Genomic DNA, 21,949 nt, shown 5'->3' on the forward strand with positions numbered 1-21,949 from the left:
CTGATTGAAACTTTATCAACTATTCACGATTTTGAAATAACTTCAAGTTAATAGATTCATAATTAAAAGCCTTTATTTAAATTCAAATCCTATTGAAGTACTGTTAAAGTCTAAAATGTTCAACTTTCAACAATGTAAAATTAATAATTATAACTTTCATAACAACAAACGAGAACAATATAATAAAATAACAATAAATGTATAAGTTATAAAGATGGACCAGAAATGTTAAATATTCATTATACGCTGATCAAAGGGAATAAAAAATCGAAGATCATAAAAATCAATTATTCAAAACTGAACAATTTGAAACTTAATTATCCGAAATTCAAAGCCTTGAATGGTTAAAATTTCAGGGTGCCACATTTAAACTTTGAACGTTACAATTTTAATTATTCTGTTTTTGTATCTGTAATTTGTGACTAAAAGTGTTGAACTGTAATGCATAAATAAAAAATAAATAAATATTAGTTTGAAACGAATTAAAATAGAAAAAAAAACTTCCAATTTAAAAACTGTGAAGTTTAAAAAATAAATTTTGAATTTTAGATTCTTAACTTTTCTAATTTTTGTATCTTAAAATTGCTTAAAATTCTATAATTTTGAAAATGTACAAATTTATTGAATCATTATTCAATTTAAAGCACTGAAAATAATTGAGTGAATTTATATTTTTTTAGCCAGAAATTTCTAAACTCTTCAATAAATGTATATAGCTTAACATTCTTGCAGTTTAACGGTATTAAATATAATATAAACATTTTTGTAATTTTCAATTTTAGTGTTTTTAATTTCAATTATCGTGAGAAATGTCTGCAAACCGGGAAATTACTGGTAACTTTTTTCCTGAATTAAAACGGCCATTATTGTATTTTTAATAAATAATGAAGATACTATTCTTAAAAATATATAGTTAGAACGTCTGAATTTATTTTCTAATCTGATTACAATACTTAAGTTATTTTGAGTGAATAATTGATCTTTTCACAAATATTAACTTAGCTGTGGGGCACATGGAGGCAGAATAATTTCAGACTAATTTTCATCATGCATTCGTTTATAACTTCATCTCCGAAGTATTATTTCGGGTCTAAATTTGTAACACAAAATAAAAATTTCGAACAACTATTTACTTTTAAAATTTATTTGTTTTATGATTATATAAATATAAGTTTCATAACATTCTTGAGAAAATTCAACAATGTTTTTGAAGATTTCAGATATCAAATCGAAATTTCAACAGAAAAGTTCATTTTCCACCAAAACAGTTGAACTATCAACTAAAGAATATGAACTCTCAACGAAAAATGTATAAGTTGATACTTCAACTAAAAAAGATTTTAGTTTTGAATCAAAAAGAGTTCAATTCATTAAAAAATGACGAATTTTCAACAAAATAGTTGAATCCTCAAACAAAACAGATTAATTTGCAACTAAGCAGTTGCATTTTTAAGTGAAAAATATAAAATTTCTACCAAAAGAGATTAATAATTTTCAATTCAAAACACACATTTCGAGTAACTATTTTTCATTTGCTTTTAAGTTTATATAAATATAAAATTCTTAGGTTTCCTGAGAAAATTAAAAAAATTTTAAAAATTTCAGATTTGACGGAAAATTATCGGGAAAATTTTTAAGGAAATTTCTGTATATTACGCTAAAAATTGAAATAATTATTGCCTTAAATTCGACCACAATATTTGTTGTATTGTTGCATTGTCCTGAAACATTTTAAATTTCTTAAAAAGCATGTTGTTTCGATATCTGAAAAAATCTACATTTTATTTTAAATTGTTGTCATCTTCTTAAGATTAAAATTATTTTCGAATCTGTTTAAAACTTCTAAAACTTCGAAATAACGTTTGACATCATTTAAGGGTTTCCCAAAATTTTGCAGACGAGGGCTAACTTAAAAATTATTTGTTTGAAATAAAGAATCAATTAAAATTTTTCCTAGAATCTGAAGAAATATTTTTGACTTAAAACCTTTCAAACTCCTTAAAAAGATTCGATATTCCATTTAAAAATCATCAAAAATCTACATTTTATTATAACTTTTAAAGAAATCTTTTCCTTTTTTTTTAATCTTGCAAAAATTGATAAAATTGTTTTCAAAACTTCCAGTCTTTTTCGACATATTTTCAAATCCTCAAAGCTTAAAATTATTCTTTCAAAATAAAACCTAAATAAATAAAACAATTTTTTACCCGTACCCATAATTTCATTATTTTATTTCTTTAAAAGTTTGGGAAAGTTCACCAATTACATATTCTGATAGTAAAATGTTAACAACAGAATCATTTTGAACTTTTTTTTTAATTTGTCAAATTTTAGGAACAGAATTGTTGCCTCTATGATTAAAGAATCATTTTTATATTAAAATTTCTCATTTAGAAATAAATTTTTAGAATTAAAAATCCTCATTAGTCAGTTAAAAATCCTATTTCCGCAGTATTTAACCAGTCATGTATATAATTTAAATTAAAAAATTTGAAATTCAGTAAAAAGTTAGAATTTCCGAAATTGCTAACAAATATATTTCGTTCTCAAATGTTGAATGTTTTTGAAATCAAAAAATATGTGACAACCAATCAAAAATTAAGTAGACGAAAATGTGAGTATGACTGGTTAATAATTTATAATAATAAAAAAAATAGACAAATTAATTCGATATTTAGAACGCGCTTTTGCAGGAAACCGCCGTAAAGTTATTGTGCGTGAAGGTCAACGGACCTCATTTCTTTGACTTAATGATTAAAAAATGTAAAGATTTAATTAATTAAAGAAAATGAACAATGATTTAATGTACAATTCCTCCTCTTAAGCTGTATTCTTCTTAATTTAACTTTTATTATGCTTCAAATTTTGAAGAAAAATATTATATTCATAAAAAGTGTCATGTTAAACATAACCTTGACAAGGAAATAAATCAAACAAAACAAATCAACAAGTGAAACAGAAAAAAATGTAAAAACAAATCGAATTTAAAATAAAAGACGTATCCTACCTAATTTTTCCTATTATAAGATTTATCCTTGAAACATTTTTTATAATTTTTGTATTCAACAAAATCTAAATGGGTCACTTGTAATATCGAAATCAGCGTAGTGCTTCCGTTAAGCATACACATGTTGAACCCGCGAAATCAATCCTTCACTAAAATAAAATATTGGTTAATTTCTGCATAATTAAGTCAAATGAAAATCATCATATTTAAAAGTTAAACTTTAGTTTCTTTCCTATCTTTTGAAGAAACAGTACTTTCTCATTTTATGAAATATTTTCATTATTGAGTGAAATTCAAAATATAAAGCAAAGTACTTGACTCGGGCGCATGGCGCGCTAGTGAATGGCAGTTTCCGGTAGCTTCCTCTTTCTTTTTAGCCAGGCAAGGCGAAGGGATTGCCTGGTAAATGATTTTTTATGTGTAAAAAGTGCTAACACAGTGTGAAGATGGTGAGTAATTCATATTTTGCATTGTCCCTGCAATTACATATATTTTATTTTGTAAAATTAAAACTGTAATATCAAAATTTAATCCGTAATAAGTATAAATTCCTGTCTCCAACCTCGCTTTGCCGACCACGTGTAACCTGAAAACTGTGAAATACCGTAATTAAGGTTTTGTTTCGTATATTTGGGTCTTTTTTCGATTAAATCATACTATTTAATCGTGGGGTGTACATATAAAATTATTTCCCATTGCAAAATAGATTATGTATCACGTTGATTGGTCCATCATGTTCGTGTCATATTTTCCTTTCGAGCATGTTATTTCCGACATCTTGTAGTGCAGCTGTCCAATGCGGTCGAGATTGAAGATATTCTGTTCGAAATCGAAAAAAGTCTTTATTCCTGCGCTTTAAAAATTAAGTGAAATATAACTAATATCATGAATATAATGATACAACGTTTTTGAGGTTAGGTTGCAAGTGAAAGGTTAAATCCGTGTAATCTCCATTCGTCGTATAAAGTAAGATGGTTCTTTATTGTAAATATTTCAGGTTATTTGTCGATTCTTTAAACATTTCCTTTTTAACGGTGAATTGATTTTTAGACGACTGTAGTTTCAAAAATTGTAGAACTCTTATATTTTGGTAAACAAAATTTACTTGACGTTTCTGAACTATTGTTAAACCACTATGGTCAAGTTTTATACACTAAAAACGGGGATACTTGGTTTTTATTTTCTGTTGATGGTAAAATTTACTTTACTTAAATATGTGTTTGTAAAATAAATAAAAAAACTTGAAGGTATTAAATGATGAATTGCTTTGGTCCGTGTTGCTGATTTGCATCTGATTTTAAAACAAAGCACTGATTGTTCATTTTCCCTCTAAAAAAATTGACATTCAATCAATCAAATATTTGAAAAGCCGAATGCAATTTTTTTTCTAGTCGTTATCAACAGCGCGGCCTGTGATCACTGTCTACAGTGACAAAAGTGAAGCAACGGGGGAAACCATTTCTCTCCCTTCTGTATTTAAAGCTCCCATTCGACCAGATATTGTAAACTTTATTCATCAAGAAGTTTCCAAGAACAGTAGACAACCTTACTGCGTTTCCAGCAAGGCCGGTAAGTTTCAGTTCAAATTGTCACAGTATCAGTCATTGCCATTTCATCCTTAAAAATTATATTCATGTATGTAGTTTTGTTCCTTCGGAGTTTCATCAAGTGTTATATTTTTTACGCAGATTCCTATGATTTTGCAGTACAAAGTCTAACAATGAAACATAATTTTTAGGAATATTTTTAGATTGAAGGTATTTGTATTTTCTTTAACAATTTCGAAACATGTGAGGATACCGTTTCTTAGAATTTAAATTATAAACTTTTTAGGTATTAAAATTTAAAACGCAATTCTGAATCTTTCAAATTGATTCAAGTTTTTTTTCTTAAAGTTTGTATCGGTATTTTGTTTTAATTTTTTTACCCATCAAAGCACTGGATAATGTCCCCGTCTTTGTAAAAAATTTGTTCTGGCGGTCCAAAAAAGTGCGAAAGTGATTTGGTCATGGCGTTCCTATTCAGTGAAATTCACGAATGGGGGTTTTTTTGACTGCACAATTTATTTAAAAAAATTATTTCTCTTCCCTTTTTTTGCGGAGAATTCCTCTTCTTTCCCTGTATTCAAGAAACTTATCCTGTTAATCGTTTTTCGCTTAAGAACAATCTGCAATAATAAAACCCTATGATAAAAAATTGGGCCAGGCTCGGCTCCGGATTACGATATAAATTAACTTTTAACTTTAAAAAAAAAACATCCTATCGAGATATTAAGTTTCTAAATGCGGGTAAACCTGCTAAAATAAAAAACTTCGGTAAGTGTGATGCAAAAAAAAAAGACTGACTCCGAAAAAATCCAATGTTTTTGGTGAAAAATTAATTTTTTAGAAAGTCACTGTGGTTTTAATTTATTTAATTTTAGGGTTTGAAAATTTAACTGTTATTAAAAAAAATGACTTTTTGGTTAAAGATTATAATTTTAATTGAAAATTCATTTCTTTGGTTAAAACTGTAACTATTTTGATGTTGAAATTCGTCTTTTTGATAGAATGTTCAATTATTTTGATAGAAAATGCAACTATTTGGTTGAAAATAAACTTTTTTTTTCATTCGAGTGTAGTTCCGAATAGCCCTTCCCATTTTTTGAAATTCCGTATATTTACGTGGTTTGACATGCTGCTTATGAAAATCATTGTTAAAATTTGCGCAAATGATGAAAAACTTAAAGAAAATAATGTTAGCAAAAGTCGTAGATTAATTCAAAAAACACACTTTATGTTTCATTCATTTTTTTTGTACGAGTGAAAGTTTTTGAGATATTTGATGATAAATATGAAAATTTTATGCGTATTCGCTGCCGCAAATGTATGTATTTTGTTACCATCAACTTTTTGGACACTGCATACGCACATATTTTGACCACAGAAATAATGTTAGTCAAAGCCCCTTCACCTTTCTAAAGTCTTGTGGGGAGACATTAATAAAATTAAGTAAAACAATATATAGCTACAGTCATTGCTCACAGGAATACTTAAGTTGTCGGCAGGGGCTTGGTATGAAATTTTAATCTTTATCATCAAATATCTCGAAAACTTTCATTCTTAAGAAAAAATGGAATCAAACATAAAACGTATATTTTGACTAGGTCTCCAACCTTTTTTTTTAATTATACGGAGTTTAAAAATCGGAGTTAAAGGCTATTCGGAACTTTATCCGAAAATTCAATAAACTGTTTCATTTTCTTGGTTGGAAATTCGCCGCTGCTTGAAAATAACTGTTCTGTTTAAAAAAATTCTGGGTGAAAATGAATTGTTTTATCGAAAAATTGAACGATTCCATGTTTGATTTAAAATTGATTTTTTTTTAGCTGAAAAGTCATATATTTTCGACTTGGAATCCTAGAAATATGGTACATACGTTAATGTTATTTAAAATAATTTATTGCCCTATTTTCTTGAAAAATCTCTCTATTTCCCCTGTTTTGTGAGCATTTTGTAAAGTCTCTTTTTTAAAACATGAATCATTTTAACGCTAAAGTGTCGAAATGTTTTAAATATGATTGTAATTGAAGTGAACTTCTTTTGCGCAGGTCATCAAACATCTGCCGAATCATGGGGAACTGGACGTGCCGTGGCTCGTATTCCACGTGTCCGAGGTGGTGGTACTCATCGTTCTGGACAGGGGGCTTTCGGAAACATGTGTAGAGGTGGACGCATGTTCGCTCCCACAAAACCATGGAGGCGTTGGCATCGTCGCGTGAACGTAAATCAGAAACGTTACGCCATTGTCTCAGCCATTGCTGCTTCCGGAGTTCCAGCTCTGGTCCAGTCCAAGGGTAAGAAAATTAGTAAACAAAATAGAGCATGTTGCTACACAACCCTGGTACCACAAAAAAAAAACGATTTAATCCGTCTGATCAAGAACATACTCCAAAATGTTGATTACGTGGTTGTGTCTGAACAAATTTTTAAACAAAGCACTTCCTATTAATTTTCTCATGATGAGTTGCTTTGGTCCGTGTTGCTGATTTGCTTCTGATAACAAAACAAAGCGCTGAGTACAGTCCTCATTCTAGAAAAAAATGTGTGTTAAGAACGATTCAAATATTAAAAAGTATTTTTTTACACCAGGACACATGATCCAAGATGTGCCAGAGTTCCCACTTGTTGTTTCTGACAAAATTCAAGAATACAGCAAGACAAAGGAGGCCGTTATTTTCCTCCGCCGTATCAAGGCCTGGAATGACATCCAAAAGGTAAATATAAGAGTTTAACAACTCCTTAGATTACTAAGCATTGGATAATGTCCCCGTCTGTGTAAAATATTTACTTCGACGGTCCAAAAAGATGCAAGAAAAATTTGGTTATGGCGTTCCTATATAGTGGAACTCACGAATGGGGGTTTTTTTGACTGAACAACTTTACAATAATTCTAAAAATGTTAAAACAGCTTTTTAATAACAATGGAAAGTAGTAGTTTATAAATTTTTTTTTGTTAGGTCGAAAAGTCGCAGCGATTCCGTGCCGGTAAGGGAAAAATGCGAAACCGTCGTCGCATCCAGCGTCGTGGTCCTCTCATTATCTACGGACAAGATCAGGTTTGTTTCTGTTCTGGCACAAATCATAAATTTACTATTAGGCTTGTGTCTATACCTTGATTTTCATTTACTAAACTAATGTTCTAAATTCCCCAGGGAATTCGCAAGGCTTTCCGTAACATTCCTGGTGTAGACTTGATGAACATCAACAAATTGAACCTGTTGAAACTCGCCCCTGGTGGTCACGTTGGTCGATTTGTTATCTGGACAAAGTCTGCCTTTGATCAGTTGGACGCTCTTTACGGAACTTGGCGTAAGGAGTCTAAACTCAAGCAGGGATACAATCTTCCCTTCCCCAAGATGGCCAACACTGATCTCTCCAGGCTCTTGAAGTCTGACGAAATCAGAAAAGTTCTCAGAGCTCCTCAGTAAGGGTCCTTTTTAAATTTAAGCTAATCCTCAATTTCTTCGTTTTTCTTCATTTTATGATGAATTGCTGGTCCGTGTTGCTGATTTGCCTCTGATTATAAAACCAAGCTATTTCCTGATGCCCATTCAATTCCAGAAATGTCTAGTTTGGAATTATTAATCGATTATTAATTCGGAAATTTTACTTTCTATTACAGGAAGAAGGTGGTTCGAAGTGTGAAGAAACTGAACCCGATCAAGAACACTAGGGCGATGTTGAAACTCAATCCTTACGCTGCTGTTACGAAACGTGCGGCTATCCTCAAGGCCACGAAGAGACAAAACGAGAGAGATCTCGCTCTTGCTGAGAAACGAGGCGTGAGTACCTGAGAAATTTAAATTGTTTCACAAAACAAAATTATACTGATTTATCATTTAAATGTTTTACATTTACGTGCTTTTGTAATTAATAACCATTAAGTTTCTGGTTTATTTTAAATTAGAAAGCACTGGATAATGTCCCCGTCTTTGTAAATATTTGCTCCGACGGTCCAAAAAAGTGCGATAGAAATTTGGTCATGGCGTTCCTATTTAGTGGAATTCACAAATGGGGGTTTTTTTGACTGCACATTTTTTTTAATTTCAAAACTACTTTCTTGCTGTTAAAACAAAGATTAAAATTTAATCTCAAGAGAAAAATAACAGAATATTGACATTCAAATTAATCATAATGTAAAATAGGTCCAGTTTACAGTGCATCTCATTCCTAGTTCAAAATGGTTAATTAATTTTTTTAGTTTAATTTAATTATTTTTATGAGTAAATACACAAATGTCTAATTTTAATATTTCTCTTCAGATCACTCTTCCAGCAAATGCACCAGCCATGCGAGCAAAGAGAATCTTGGAGAGGCGCAAGAAGCAGCTGGTTGCTTTGAAGGCCTCGAAACCGAAGACCGCAAAGAAGGCAAAGGCCCCATCCAAGGTGGGAAAGGTTGCCGCGAAGAAGTAAATAATGTATAACAGAACATGTTTACTTTATTTCTTTGGAATAAAATGTGAAAAGACAACGTGAAGATGGCTATTAATTATTTATTTTGTTGTTTTATTGATAATAAATTTAATTTCTCCTTTTTGAAAATATTTCTTGAATCAGTTTCAAATATTTATATTGACTATTCAGGTCTGTTCACGTCGAATCTCTCACGTGTGAGTTTTCGAAGAGGAGCCATTACGAAAATTGTATTTCCGCCGAAGATTTCTACGGATGCTTTTCTTGGATCAGCTTCTTCGGGAATTAAGAAGTTCAAGTTCCTCACGTTTTTTCGACCCTCGGTTTCCTGCATTTTTATATTCAACACGTTCTCTGTCGCAACTGCTGCTGCACTCACTTTCAATCCTTCAATTTTGATCTCTGTCTGAAAAGGATAAGAGTTTTTTCAGTCATTTTTTATTTTACAGGAACGATATAAAATTCATGATGGAAGAGTAGAACTTTACCGCAAAGTATTCTCGGTCGTCAATGTTGTAAAAGTCCGGAACCTTCACGAATTTCATTCCTGTCCTTATTCCGTCAGATTTCATGTCCAAGTTTACATAGTCGAGATGTTTGAAAAAGAAGCCATTTTCACGACAATGTCGGGGCAGTTTTTCCATAATAAGAAATCAAGAATCACGTGAGTACATTTTTTAATACATTCAGTGCATCAAACTTGAAATCGGCACTGACCTGTTGAGGTTAAATTTTTGTTCTAAAGAGAAGACAAACTGCTGTCATCTTAATGCTTATGAAAATTGGTAGTTTTATTGTTTTGTTTGGTTCAACTTTAATAAAGTTGGAATGTAAACTTGAGTCCGCGAATATCTTTTTCTAGGATCTTTGGAAACTTCAATTTTTCTAGTTTTAAAACTAAATGATTTATATTGATTTCGGGTTAATCGTTCCGAAATTAAACGCGTTAAAGATGTATGTTTCAAAAAATGCAATTGTTAAATTTCGCAACTGAAGAACCTCTAGGTCAGGTGAACCTGGAAAGCGAGGAATAATGAGATAAATTGTTATTTTTTTTCAATTATGATATTCAGTTGTAATGTGCAATTCGAAAATGTTCACAGTACAAACTTTCCATTTTAGATATTAATTTCTAAGCGTACATTTTAATTTTAAAATGTCTAAAATGCAGTTTTAATGACTTAAACAATTGAAAATTATAAGCGTTTCAAATCGATGATTTTGGATTTAAAAAAAATTCTTAGTTGAGCAACTGTGAATATAAATTAATAAGTGATTTTGAAAATTGAACTGTACTTTAAGATTTAAAAAGTGATTAATAATTGATTTTACAAGAAGATTCGGAATCAGTTCACAATTTTAGACACTATTTTTAATTTTAAAATAACTTCACAATAATGCATTCATAATTACAGGCTTTTTTCAATTTCAAATATTATTTCAGTCAAATATTCCATCTTGAAACCATTCAATTTGAAATGTTCTAATTAAGAAAAAACCCAGTAATTCAGCAATTATAAATTAAATGTTCAAAACTACGTTACAATTTTAATTGTTCTGTTAAAAAAAAAAACCCAAATTTCGGTGCAAATAGACCACGGCCTAATTTATAACAAAATATAGAATAAAAATTGGAAGCTTTTTAAGAATTTTGAAAGGCTACAGAAGAATAAAAAGCGTTTTTATGGGAAAATTTTAAATGATTTATATTTTGAAAAATTAATTTTTAAAGAATATTAAAAAAACTTTGAGACGATTTACAAAATTATAAAAAAATGAATGTGGAAGATTTTGATTAAATTTCTTTATATTAGCAGGATTAAAAAAATATTAGGACAAGTTCTAATCATTTTAAAAGATGTTTAGAAGTTCCGAAAAAAATTCAAAAATAATTTAAAATTTGATCAAATGTAAAACAACATGCAGAGTAGGAGCATCTATTCTTGTCCCAGCCCCACCCCTCTTTGTCACCTTCTCTGGTTTCGAAGATAATACATTTTTTCGTATGTTTTGCCTTAATTAATTTTATTTTACTACCTTTTTTTCATAAAATGAATATATCAAAATTATTCAGTGCAATGAAGTATGTATCCAAAGAAATAATACATTTTATTTGGTTTTTGGCATGCCAATAATAGGACAAAGGTGCCAAGACAGTGAACTTTTACGTGTTATATTTTGTTTAAAAATCAGAAACGATGCGAAAAGAATCAGGCGAATTCGTTGACATTCTTTGTTAATGTAGGTTTTATAAAAATGTAAATAATTGTAGCTTACAGAGTTAATTATAGAGGAGGACCTCTTGTCTCAGTTTCAAATTGTGATAGCTCAGTCGAATTCAGTGCGAATTCAGTAACTCTTTCAGAAGCTCTTCCACTTATTTTATGCGCACAGAAAGAAAAACGTAGAATAAATAATTATTAAATAAAATTGAAACTTCATTTCATATGTCATATTATTGAAAATTTTTACTTTTTGTTACCCCTACATTTACAGAAAAATGTCAAAGAATTCGCCTGGTTTTGTTCGCCTTGTTTCTACTGATTTTTCAACAAAATATAACAAGCCAAAGTTCACTGTCGTGAAATTGACGCGGTCAAGGGTCTTTTCATACCTTCACGCAACTTTATTTATAATTAATATATGACTGTTTCATGAATTGAGTTTTTTTTTAGCAAAAAAATTGTCTTTGCAGTAAAAGTTTGTTACGTTCTTAACCCCTTCGTTGGCATTTACGCAAAATGCGCCAATCTTCTTTTTCCCTATTTAACTTACTCCGATTTTGCATTCAAGTCTTACTTGGAAGTTTTTGGAGTCGCTGAATCCGAATCTGAAGTCAAAATTGAAAATGGTGGCCGAAAATACAAAAAAAACGGCTCGATTTGGATCAATCTCAGTACTTACGGGTTTTTGGGATCGCAGAATCAGAATTTGAAGTCAAAATTCGAAATTTTTAAATGGCGGATATTTTCTTTCGCAATTTAAAAGTTTTTAATTTAGACTGAGATTTCAGATTCAGCGACCCCAAAAACCCCAGGATAACAAATTTTCCTACCATTTTGGTCAATTTTTGTCGAATTCTCTCTGCCAACGAAGGGGTTAAGCAATTTTTTTCACTGACTTATTCAAATTTTTGTACAGTGGTCAACATTTTGAAACATATAATACATGTTTACAGATTTTGAAATAAAATTTTAAAGCGCTTTAAGGATTTTGAAAGCATTTAGTGAAAATAATTTAACGTTTTATTTAAGAAATGCTCAATTAATAAAAAAATGCAATCGTTCAATTTTTTATGTTTCTAGCTTAAAATTGCTTCAAATGATATAATTTTAAATTAATTGATTAATTCTTCAATTTAGAGCATTGAAAATGATAAAATGGATTTATTATTTTAGAACTGAATCGGAATATTCGAATTCTACAGTTTATAATAGTTCAAAATGTTTAATTAGGCAGTTCAACTACATTTAATTTAAAATTCTGCAGCTGAAAAGTGTTAGCAGCTTCCATTTTATAGGTGTACATTATTAAGCATTTGAATACATACAATATTTTTGAATTAAACAACTTTTAAACTTCAATTTCAAAAATTTTAAATTCAGGAGCGATTTTATTTGCAGCTCAGTTTTTATTACTTCCAATGGAAAATTTGTTTAAATTTAGTGTTGCATTTTTTAAATTTCATTTACCGTGAAAAATGATTGCGAACCGGGAAATGACCGAGGATTTTTTTCTTTGCTTAAAACGTCTACCCCGATTTAGCACTTCAAATAACTTTGGATGAAAAGGTCAATTTTCTTACTGTAAATTAACGCATAGGTTGATAAATTTTTAACCGGTGTCGATCATTTTAAGAGAATCCAAAGGATTTTAACGATTTTAGGATATTTTACAAATTTATCAGGAGTTTCAAAAAGTTTCAAAGGTTTGCCATATTTAAGGATATATTTTTAAGATTCCAGGAATATTTTAATAGATTTCATTTTAGGGCATTTTTAAAACTCCAAGAAATTAAAAAAAGTTTCGAACCTTTTTAAATGTTTTGAGTATTTAAAAAGACTCCAAGGAATATTTAATTGATTTCAATCATTTGAAGAGATTTTCAGGAAATTTGAAGATTATAGGGTATTTTAAAAAAATACAATGCATTTTCGAGAGCTTTAAAAAATTGCAAGCATTTTCAAAAGATTTAAAAGTATTTGAAACATTTTAGGGTATTTTAATAAAAGATCTCAAAGATAAAAAATCTTTCGCGCATCTGAAAAATTATGATTTTGTTGGTTATCTACTTTTGTACTGCAAACCTTGAATTGATGCTAGTAATTGAATGGGATATCAGATGTGAAATGTTTGAGGTCATTTTAAAAGATGCCAAGGTGTTCCCAAGAACTTTAAATACTTTAAAAGGGTTTATAAAAATGTCGAATTTGAACAATTTTAGGGGTTTTTAAAAAATAAATGTTTCATTGATTTAAATTTTACAAATCGATTTCAAAGGATTTTAAAATGCATTTACAAGAGATTAAAAAATTACAAGGGATTTGCAAGCATTTTAAAAAATTATTTCAAACGATTTGATAGGATAGGATTCTTTAAATGTGTTTCGTTAGAGGACCGTTGAGACCATCGAAACCTTGCCTAACTAAAGTGTCACTTTGAATGCAGCAACAGCTGTAAACTACATAGACACACGCTTCTAGCTGGCATTTATAGTATCGTGTGCCCAAAAGCTGCTCAAAAAACATTCGACTGCGAAAGTGCGTTAAAAAGCGAAAAAAATTCGTTCTTAATTTTGAAACATGTCTGAGGCTGAAGTTAAAGAATAATATTTATGGATGGATGCATTCATAATTCCTAGTTTATTGATAAGTTTTTAATTTTATTTCCGACTCAGGTGACAAACGTGTACAAAAATAAATGAGTCGTAAATTGAAATCCAATTTTAATTTAACCGAAAAAAGCGGTTATACGCATTAATGTGAAGAAATGGACATGAGGTGGCAGGAAGTTGTCGCGCAGAAGGGAAGTTCTTGGATAAATTCCAGGACTGTTTCAGCTATATGCATAACATTCTTTCAGGCAAACATGTACAAATTTAAGAATTTAGACCGCCATATTGGATCTGCCATTTCAAATCTGTAACTTTTAACATCAAATTCAAAATTAATGAACTCAAAACCCCCTTTTATTGAATTCTGGACCACTGTGGAACGCCAAAAATTTCGTAAGATATGGAACGATTTACTGGAGCTATAACATTTTAAGATATTTTAATAGATCTCGAGGGATTTTATCAGTTTTCCGAGGATCTCAATGATTTTAGGGGATTTTAAAAGCTCTTAAGGTATTTTAATAATACATTTCTCGAGAAATATCAAATTTCATGGAATTTTATAATATTTAAATGGATTTCCAGCAATTTAATCATAAAAAGTGGGATATTTCGTAGAGTTTTAAAAAATTTAAGAGGAAAGTAGCTTAGGCTTAACCTCTGCCTTCTATGTTCTTCTTTATGTCCTTTTTTGTACTAAATTTTGTGTAGGCAGGGGTTATAATAAAGATTATTATTGTAATTATTATGATTTTCAAATATTTTTTGAAAACTCATTTGAAATTTGCCCTGAATTCTTAATACTTTATTCTGCATGCTTTGGAACTCTTGAATTTGTATTGATTTCATGAAATTCTTCTCATTTCCCATAGATAACTCTAACTTCACTCCAATTTTAGTGGTATCAATGGAAATTTGAAAAAGTTTCGAATTAATTTTATATCTTTTTCAATTCAAAGGAACACATTAGTCCATTTTTTGGCTAGAAATTAGTCACTGATTACATTTATGGTTTAAATAGTTCTTTTTTTCAAGTAAGTTAGGAATTGTCAGCTCTGAAAATAATAAATTAAACATTTATTAATTTAAATTGATTTTTTATTGCATTTATAAAAAATTATATATTAGAAATGTTACAAGATTATAATTTTGGTCTTTAAATATTGATGGTCAGGAAAAATAAAAAAATTAGTCAGGAAATTTTGAAGATCAAGTTTTACGGCCACCCTGATAATATAAAAACTTAATACAGAGGCTAGAGTTTTGTAAAAAAAATTGCATAAAACAAAATTTTGCTGTTGAGATAAAAAATATGTCATGGAAAGAAAATTGAATTATTAGGTGAAATTTTAACAAGTAAATTTAAAGAATAAAGTTCTTAATTTACCTACTTGTAATTTAAGTTCTTTCAACATCTGAAAGTCGTTTTCTTGTATTGTTGCTACATTTTTCGAGTGGGAGCTGTGAGGATAAGTAATCTGTATTTGTTATCCATGATGGCACGAACTTTTTCATCGTCAATGGATTCCGGAATTAAAAAATTCTCACAGTGTTTAATGTTTTTTTCTATTAGATCGTCTAGCAAATTTTTATTTGCGTTTTGGAACAGTTGTTTAAAATGGTTGTCTAACCGTTTACGAAGAGTCACACGAAGATTATTATCTTTTATTGTTATTTTTACAGATGTCATATCTACTTCCGGCGCTAAAATCATTTTTACCTGCAAAGAAAAAAGTTATAATTTTTTTTAAAGATTTACTTTTTAAACAAATTTTTAATTCGCATCTTGAAATTCTAACATTTAAATGTTGTTTAATTAATGTGACTGCCATCCAATTTTTTATATTTTTAAACTAGCAGTAATTAAAATCGAATATTTTCTAAGTTCAATTAAAGATTTTCATAGCGTATTAAGTCACTCGGAACTAATCACTCGCTTAGAATTATCTCTTCAGGTAAATCTGCTCTTGAGACTCTAATTAAATTAAATTAAGCGCAAAATTATTAGGCGTAATATACATACGATCTTCACCATACCTCGTAGATATTGTTAGGTCGAATGCCGACAGAAATTAATTGCACAGTGTAACTACTTTGCGGAAGTTCCACGGGAATTTTCACCGATTTAGGATTATCATTCACAAGCGTATTTGTAGGGTATTTGCTAGTTTTATTTTCGAGTGCAATTTTGTTTTCATCGTCACAACTTTTACCATTCTGGTTATTAAAACTCATAATAAATCATCAAACACGAATTTAATTACCATAAATAATACATATTTTTAACGATGAGAGTAATATTTTAATATTTTCTTCTTTCGTTCGGTTAAAGAGTGACATTTTAAATTTCCTGGTTAGTTGTATTATTAAAAAAAAATGTAACCAAAAAATATTTGCAGACTCTTATTAGACTTGAAATTGTCTCATTAATATCTGACAATCGTTATAAAATTTTTTCTTTTGAGTCTAGGATTTCAGACTCCGGGAATAAATATGTAACGTTAAAGTATTTTTTTGGATTTTTAAAAACTTTATTACAGGATTTAATAATAATTATCCTCCAAGTTGAATTGTTACATTTTTAACACCCAACTCTAAAATGATCAATAATTGGAATCATCGAATTTAAAATTGTGGGATTATTGCTTTCAATTCATCCAACTATAGACATTTTATTTTAAAGTCAATTTTCAGATGGTTTTAGTTCTAATTTTTTCAATTAAATTAAAATTTGATAAGTCTTATGCTCCTTATTATTTAAAAATACAAAGCAAAATAAGGCTGACGAGATAAGTATAAATAAAATTTTCTGAAAAAAAGTTCGAATCCTGAATCTTTCAATTTGAAATTAATTCGCGCTTAAAATAGTACTATGTAATTCAAAAGTTGAAATTTAAAAAAAAATCATTTCGATTCTCTTTGTGACAACTTTCGAAAAATGAAAATATGTTATACAATTTAATAATAATTATTATTATTCATGTCTTTGCAGTGGACTTGGAGAATTTTCTATTTAGAAGGAAAATATAATTAATTTATCAAAAAAAGCATGGATAGAAATGCAAGTGAGTGAATAAATCAACGCTTGCGCAAATTAATTTGCGATTGGTGAAACACGGTGAAACAGATGGAGATTTTGAGGGAAAAGGTGGCGCGAGATTCGGGGTTGAATCCGCGTTGCTTCAAAACCCTCGAATACCACCAGTGCAAGATCGGTCGTCACTTGGTTCTAACACCCTCCGGGCACATGTCGGTCTTCAATCTTATAACAATCTTCCATGGGATCTTGGCTCTTCTCTTTAGTAATGGTAAGATTTTTTATAATCATAATGTGTACTTTTGGAAAATACGGTATTAATTTTTTAAAATTTGTAGTTAGATTTACAAACCGAGATGCCTTTAAAATTATTGGATTTATTTTGTACGCGGGTGATTTACAACTTAAAACCTTTTGGATTTTAAAACTGAATTAATTAAAAACCAGATTTAAAAGCATTTACATGTTTTTTACAACGGGAGACATGTGAATCTGAGGAAACTGTAGATTTTTATATTATCCAGATTTAATTCTGTATAATAAATTTTGTATAATTAGATAATTACCAACTTTAAAACCTTAAAATTTAAATCTTAATTGAATTAATTGAGGTCACCATTTTAAAACTTTATTATGTGTGTGAAAGTGTTTTTATGTTCTTAAGTAAACTTGACCCATTTTAAAACTGAAAAAAGCATGGTTTCCTTACAATGTTACAGAATTATTTGCTTGAATTTAGCAAGCTTCCAAATTTGAGTGCTTTCCAACTTTATATTTGAAATCTTACGTTTCCAGAAGGCTTATTTTACTAATAAAGTACAACATAACTTGGAATTTAAGAAATGTTCATCTGCAAATAATTAACTAAACGCTTTCAAAGTTTTTGGTGTAAGGCGGTTATACATATCCAACGAATAAAGGAAGGAACTTTGACTTTAATTTTCTTATTGCTTTATCATAGAATTATTTCAACATTGATAAAATCAAGTCTAAAGTTTTAAAGTACAGCCGCAGAATCAAGAAGTGTAAGGCGAACTTGGAGTGGAATTCGAGACTTTGAAAGTTGGTTGAATAAGCGAATATAGAGAAGTGAGGTGAAGAAGGGCATGAAAGATTCTTTAGCAGACAGAACTCTGCTTTCGTATTCAAATTGAAGATCGTATATAGGTCATAGTGAACAAAGGTTACATGATTCTAATGTAATAATTATGCATATTATTATTCTATATGATGGCTTCCTTTAAAACCTTTGTGCCTTTGAGATATTTGGATTCTGTTTTACTTTTATATTTGTTATTTCTGAAAAGTTTCTCTCACTTCTCCAACATGCAGATTATCAATCTGTCCTTTATTGAACCATACTAAATCCAAGGTCTAAATTAATTTTTGAATGTTCTGAGAATTTAAACTATTAAACTTCAAGAATGCATTTTTTTTATAATAAATACTAAAATGAGTTTTGACAATTTGGTCAAGTTTAAAGACGATTTCCATTTTTTCTTGAGTTGCCAAGTTTACATTGAAGAAGTTTGTTGCTTCAGTTTGGGAGTTAGTTTGAATCTTGTAATTAATATACTGAGTTCTATGACGTGGGTGACGCCGTCGTAGAAATTTAACGGATTGTAATTCCGAAGTGTGATTGGTGTAGTTTCTCCTACAACATAGGTGTTTGCGCTTGACTTGAATTATCGTCAACTCAAAGTAGATGCTGAAGGGGACCAAATAGCCAAACTATTCGCGCCATCGCTAACGAGACAAGTCGGGTATGAGGGATCGATCATTTTCCTTATTTTAGAACCAGTTGAGTTGCTATTATAGTGACAAAAATGTGTATATTTTAATTTTTTTATTTTAATGCAAGTGTGAAGATTTCGATAATAGGTTGCTATAGCATCTGTAAAGGCTATATCATTTTGAAAATGTGTCTAGAGTTAATAAACTGAAATGAATGAACAAAAAATAGCTCGAAGCTGTCGAAAAAGAAGACTGTACCAATTATACAAAATTATGCAGTTTTGCAACAGTTTGAATTTGAGTAAACTGTTTAATTCGGTAAATAAAAATCATTCAGTTTTAAATGTATAATAAAACAATTACATTTTTTAAAATAATTATTCAATTTAAACCTTTGGAAAATGTTGCGTCATACCACTCTAGGTATTTATTTACAGAATTATTTAAGTTGGTGACCTCAAATCTAATATAGTTCAAGTGCTATTTTGTAGTATTAAATCATTAATTTAGAGTTTTTCTTTTAATTGTTGTGGCTTGAATGTATCATTCTATGGTGAAGAATAAAGGAACACGTGTTTCGTAGTTGGATCAATAAATTCTTTTTAGTTGTTACAATCATTCGAAAATGACCTGCAAATTCTAAAAAATTGACAGATTTTTTTAAAAATGCAGTAGATGGCAATGTGTACTTTCCTGAGTTTTCTTTTTGGTAAACCATTGCTCTTTTTTGAGAAAAATTATTTTTGAAAAAAAAGAATTTTTTCATTTTTTTCGGAAACAACGAAAGGTACAAGAAAATTTTTACATATCTAGAACAGCTCCACAAAAATACATCTTGCTCTGTTGCAACAGTTTTATGCTGGCCAAAACATTTTTAAAGTGGGGAATTTAAACAAATATAATTTTTGATCGTTTTCGTGGTTTCCGAGAAAAATTAAAAAATTTGATTTTTCAAAAATAATTGTTTTAAATGTGAAACAGTGGTTTGCCAAGAACGAAACTAAGAAGGTATGTAATACTTATATTTCCATCTATATTGAAGAAAAAAAATTAAGGAGTGGGGCTTTTGAGAAAATCAACTTTCGAGAATTTCAAAAAAATAGCCCCAATTTTCAAAATTTTTAAATATTTCTGGGATTAATTGAAAGAGCAAGAAGTCCCACGTCGAAAAGAAAAGTGAAAATCCCGAATACCTACATTTCAAATTAATACTGGTTTTAGTTCAAATTCTTTAATTTGTAGCATAAACAAACCTGAATAAACTTGAAATTAGTGGAACAAAAATGTAAGCAATAAGTAAAATGATTGATGTTCAGTCATTTTATCCACTTTATAATTGACCTCTTTTGAATTTAGTTTGTAGTCTGCAAAAATTACGCTTGAATCTCTAATTTGATTCTATACTGAAATTTATGAATATATTAATAAATGCGGGCTTTGAAATTTTAATTAATTTATTTAAAGGCTATTTAATTTAAAATTGATAAATTTACAATTTCGATAGCTTGCAAAATCTTTTTAACAATCCGAACTAATTTTTAAAATAAATTAATAACCAAATACATTTTCCAGTCACATGATCAACGTTTTGATTATATAGAACTAAACCAAACATTCAGAACCTTTTGTTAGCTTAAAAGGTAATCCTGAAGTACATAGTATCCCTGAATCCTGAGATTAACGAGAATCGTTCAAAGCTGGTTAGTCTAAAGCCACCTACATGCTCATGCAAATTATAACCAACAGTCCCCAAGTCTCGCGGTCCCGAGGGGATAAAAAATATGGTACAAGGGGTACTTTTTCACGCCTAAAGGGTACCTATTTTTAAATAGTATATGATAGTGAAGGTATTCATTCTAATTTAATATTTATTTATTTTTATTTTTATTTTTTAACTAGCTTGAAAAAGATGTTAAGCAACTCAAGAAATATTATTGATAAAGATAAATTAGAAAATAAGCTTAAAAAATGAAAAAAAAAGATGAATGTAATTTAAAAATTGTAAGGATTTAGTTTATTTATCATATAATCTATCATAAAATTTTGGTGCGCTGTACATTTTTTAGACATGTTCAAATGCGATAATTTTTAAATGCGCAAGAATATAACTATGTTTCAGTTTTGATTGATTCTGTTGTATTCAAAACATTTTTCCAAGTGACCTTTTTTTTACAAAAGTAACTGCATATTTGGAAAACCTACTACCTTTTTGCTATTGTTTCTTTAGATTTTAATATTTTTTCTCTAGGGTCTCCTCATTTGCGGAAAGGCCTCAAATAACTGACAAAATTCTCTAGACATCTTTAAAGATGTTTTCAATTTGTTTGTCAAAAACAGTGGTTTGTCAAATAAGAAATTATCTCTCTTGAATCAGCATTCTAAGATCTTTCCAAAATCGAAGAAAAAGTTCGGACCTGCAGAAACATTGTACAAAATTGGGATAAACAATTCATAAACATATTTATTCTGGTGACTTTCCCGGTGATTTTTGCATTTATTTCGAAATCAGTATAAATTCTTTGCTTCATTTATGAGGCATTTCAAATTTCAAGTCTCACATTTTAAGTTACTAAAGTGTGAATATCTTCAATATTGAAACTCGTTTATTAAGGCCAAATATTTAAATCTGAACTTATTTGATTCTTAATGTCTTTACTTCAAAATTATTTAATTTCAAATTGTTAAGTTTTTTTTGGCGTTTTAAGCTTCCAATTTCCAAAACATTAAGTATCAATTTTGAAGTCTTCTGATATTACGATTTGTAATCGTTGGAGTATTAAGGCCTTTACTTTAAAACGATATAAATTTAACCCAAATAGTTTAATAGTTACATTTTCAAATTAAAAAGGATTCAAGTTCATAAGTTTTCAATTTGAAATTGTCAAATTTTGAAAAATGGAATCTAAAATTATTTAGTTCAGAATGCTTTCAAAATGAAGTTATCTAAATATGCAATTATATATGTGAGTTTACCCATAATTTTTTCATTTATTTCAAAACTTATAGTCACTTTGTGTTCTTTTTATTAGAAAAAAAATGTTATTTTCATTATTCTTCTGAATGTGCATCTAAATCATTTAATTAGAAACACATTTAGGCCTCCCGGAAAATTAAATTGAATGATTTGTGCTAGGCACAAGAGACATTCATGTGTCCTAAATGACACAGATCTTATTTAAAATAAAAAAAACTAGAATGTCGAATAAACGTAGGGTACTATAGGAACCAAATATTGAAAATAGGGGAATTGGGGGACCGGTCTGGAAGGCTTTAGTTTTGTATATATATATAATTAAAAATTTGTCATAAGGACAACCGCAGGATTTCACCGGGAGCGGGTGCTAATCTGAAAAATTGCACCCGCTTCCAGCGAAATCGCGG

At 29.3% G+C, this 21,949-nt stretch overlaps 3 protein-coding genes and 1 further gene across 7 annotated transcripts in view; 3 read left to right on the forward strand and 1 right to left on the reverse strand.

Moving 5' to 3' along the window:
• The first annotated feature begins 3,324 nt into the window (after positions 1-3,324).
• On the forward strand, positions 3,325-9,039 carry LOC117167231 (60S ribosomal protein L4). Its single transcript, XM_033352009.1, has 8 exons — positions 3,325-3,456; positions 4,399-4,576; positions 6,597-6,842; positions 7,138-7,262; positions 7,506-7,604; positions 7,701-7,972; positions 8,171-8,330; positions 8,811-9,039. The coding sequence occupies exons 1-8, from the start codon at positions 3,454-3,456 to the stop codon at positions 8,961-8,963; spliced, it is 1,236 nt and encodes a 411-aa protein (XP_033207900.1). The 5' UTR covers positions 3,325-3,453; the 3' UTR covers positions 8,964-9,039.
• On the forward strand, positions 4,257-4,325 carry LOC117168608.
• LOC117167232 lies at positions 8,982-16,152 on the reverse strand. Of its 5 annotated transcripts, none has more exons than XM_033352012.1 (4): positions 15,835-16,152; positions 15,189-15,517; positions 9,452-9,680; positions 8,982-9,369 (listed from the first exon to the last, which is right to left on the reverse strand). In XM_033352012.1, exons 3-4 carry the CDS (start codon positions 9,605-9,607, stop codon positions 9,127-9,129), a joined length of 399 nt encoding a protein of 132 aa, XP_033207903.1. In that variant the 5' UTR covers positions 9,608-9,680; positions 15,189-15,517; positions 15,835-16,152; the 3' UTR covers positions 8,982-9,126. The 5 variants fall into 5 exon arrangements, 3 of the variants coding, with proteins under 3 accessions (XP_033207903.1, XP_033207901.1, XP_033207902.1); XM_033352010.1 differs by having other exon boundaries at positions 9,452-9,979; XM_033352011.1 differs by having other exon boundaries at positions 9,452-9,979; positions 15,821-16,152.
• A 733-nt stretch (positions 16,153-16,885) lies between these two features.
• Positions 16,886-21,949, forward strand: part of LOC117167749 (neuronal acetylcholine receptor subunit alpha-10-like) — a 26,103-nt gene continuing 21,039 nt past the window's right edge. Inside the window, exon 1 of the mRNA XM_033352905.1 lies at positions 16,886-17,105. Coding sequence (XP_033208796.1) covers positions 16,925-17,105 — 181 coding nt within the window. The 5' untranslated portion in view covers positions 16,886-16,924. The remainder of the gene's footprint in view (positions 17,106-21,949) is intronic.

This window comes from Belonocnema kinseyi, chromosome 2 (genome assembly GCF_010883055.1).
Source record: "Belonocnema kinseyi isolate 2016_QV_RU_SX_M_011 chromosome 2, B_treatae_v1, whole genome shotgun sequence".
NCBI lineage: Eukaryota > Metazoa > Arthropoda > Insecta > Hymenoptera > Cynipidae > Belonocnema > Belonocnema kinseyi.

What these genes read in the sequence shown, in the direction of transcription:
- LOC117167231 (XM_033352009.1), top strand. An exon ending in CTGCGTTTCCAGCAAGGCCG is followed by an intron (nt 4,577 to 6,596) that starts GTAAGTTTCAGT and finishes TCTTTTGCGCAG; the next exon opens with GTCATCAAACATCTGCCGAA. An exon ending in TTATCTACGGACAAGATCAG is followed by an intron (nt 7,605 to 7,700) that starts GTTTGTTTCTGT and finishes TAAATTCCCCAG; the next exon opens with GGAATTCGCAAGGCTTTCCG.
- LOC117167232 (XM_033352012.1), bottom strand. Translation starts at nt 9,607, where the DNA reads ATGGAAAAACTGCCCCGACATTGTCGTGAAAATGGCTTCTTTTTCAAA. An exon ending in ACGACCGAGAATACTTTGCG is followed by an intron (nt 9,370 to 9,451) that starts GTAAAGTTCTAC and finishes TATCCTTTTCAG; the next exon opens with ACAGAGATCAAAATTGAAGG.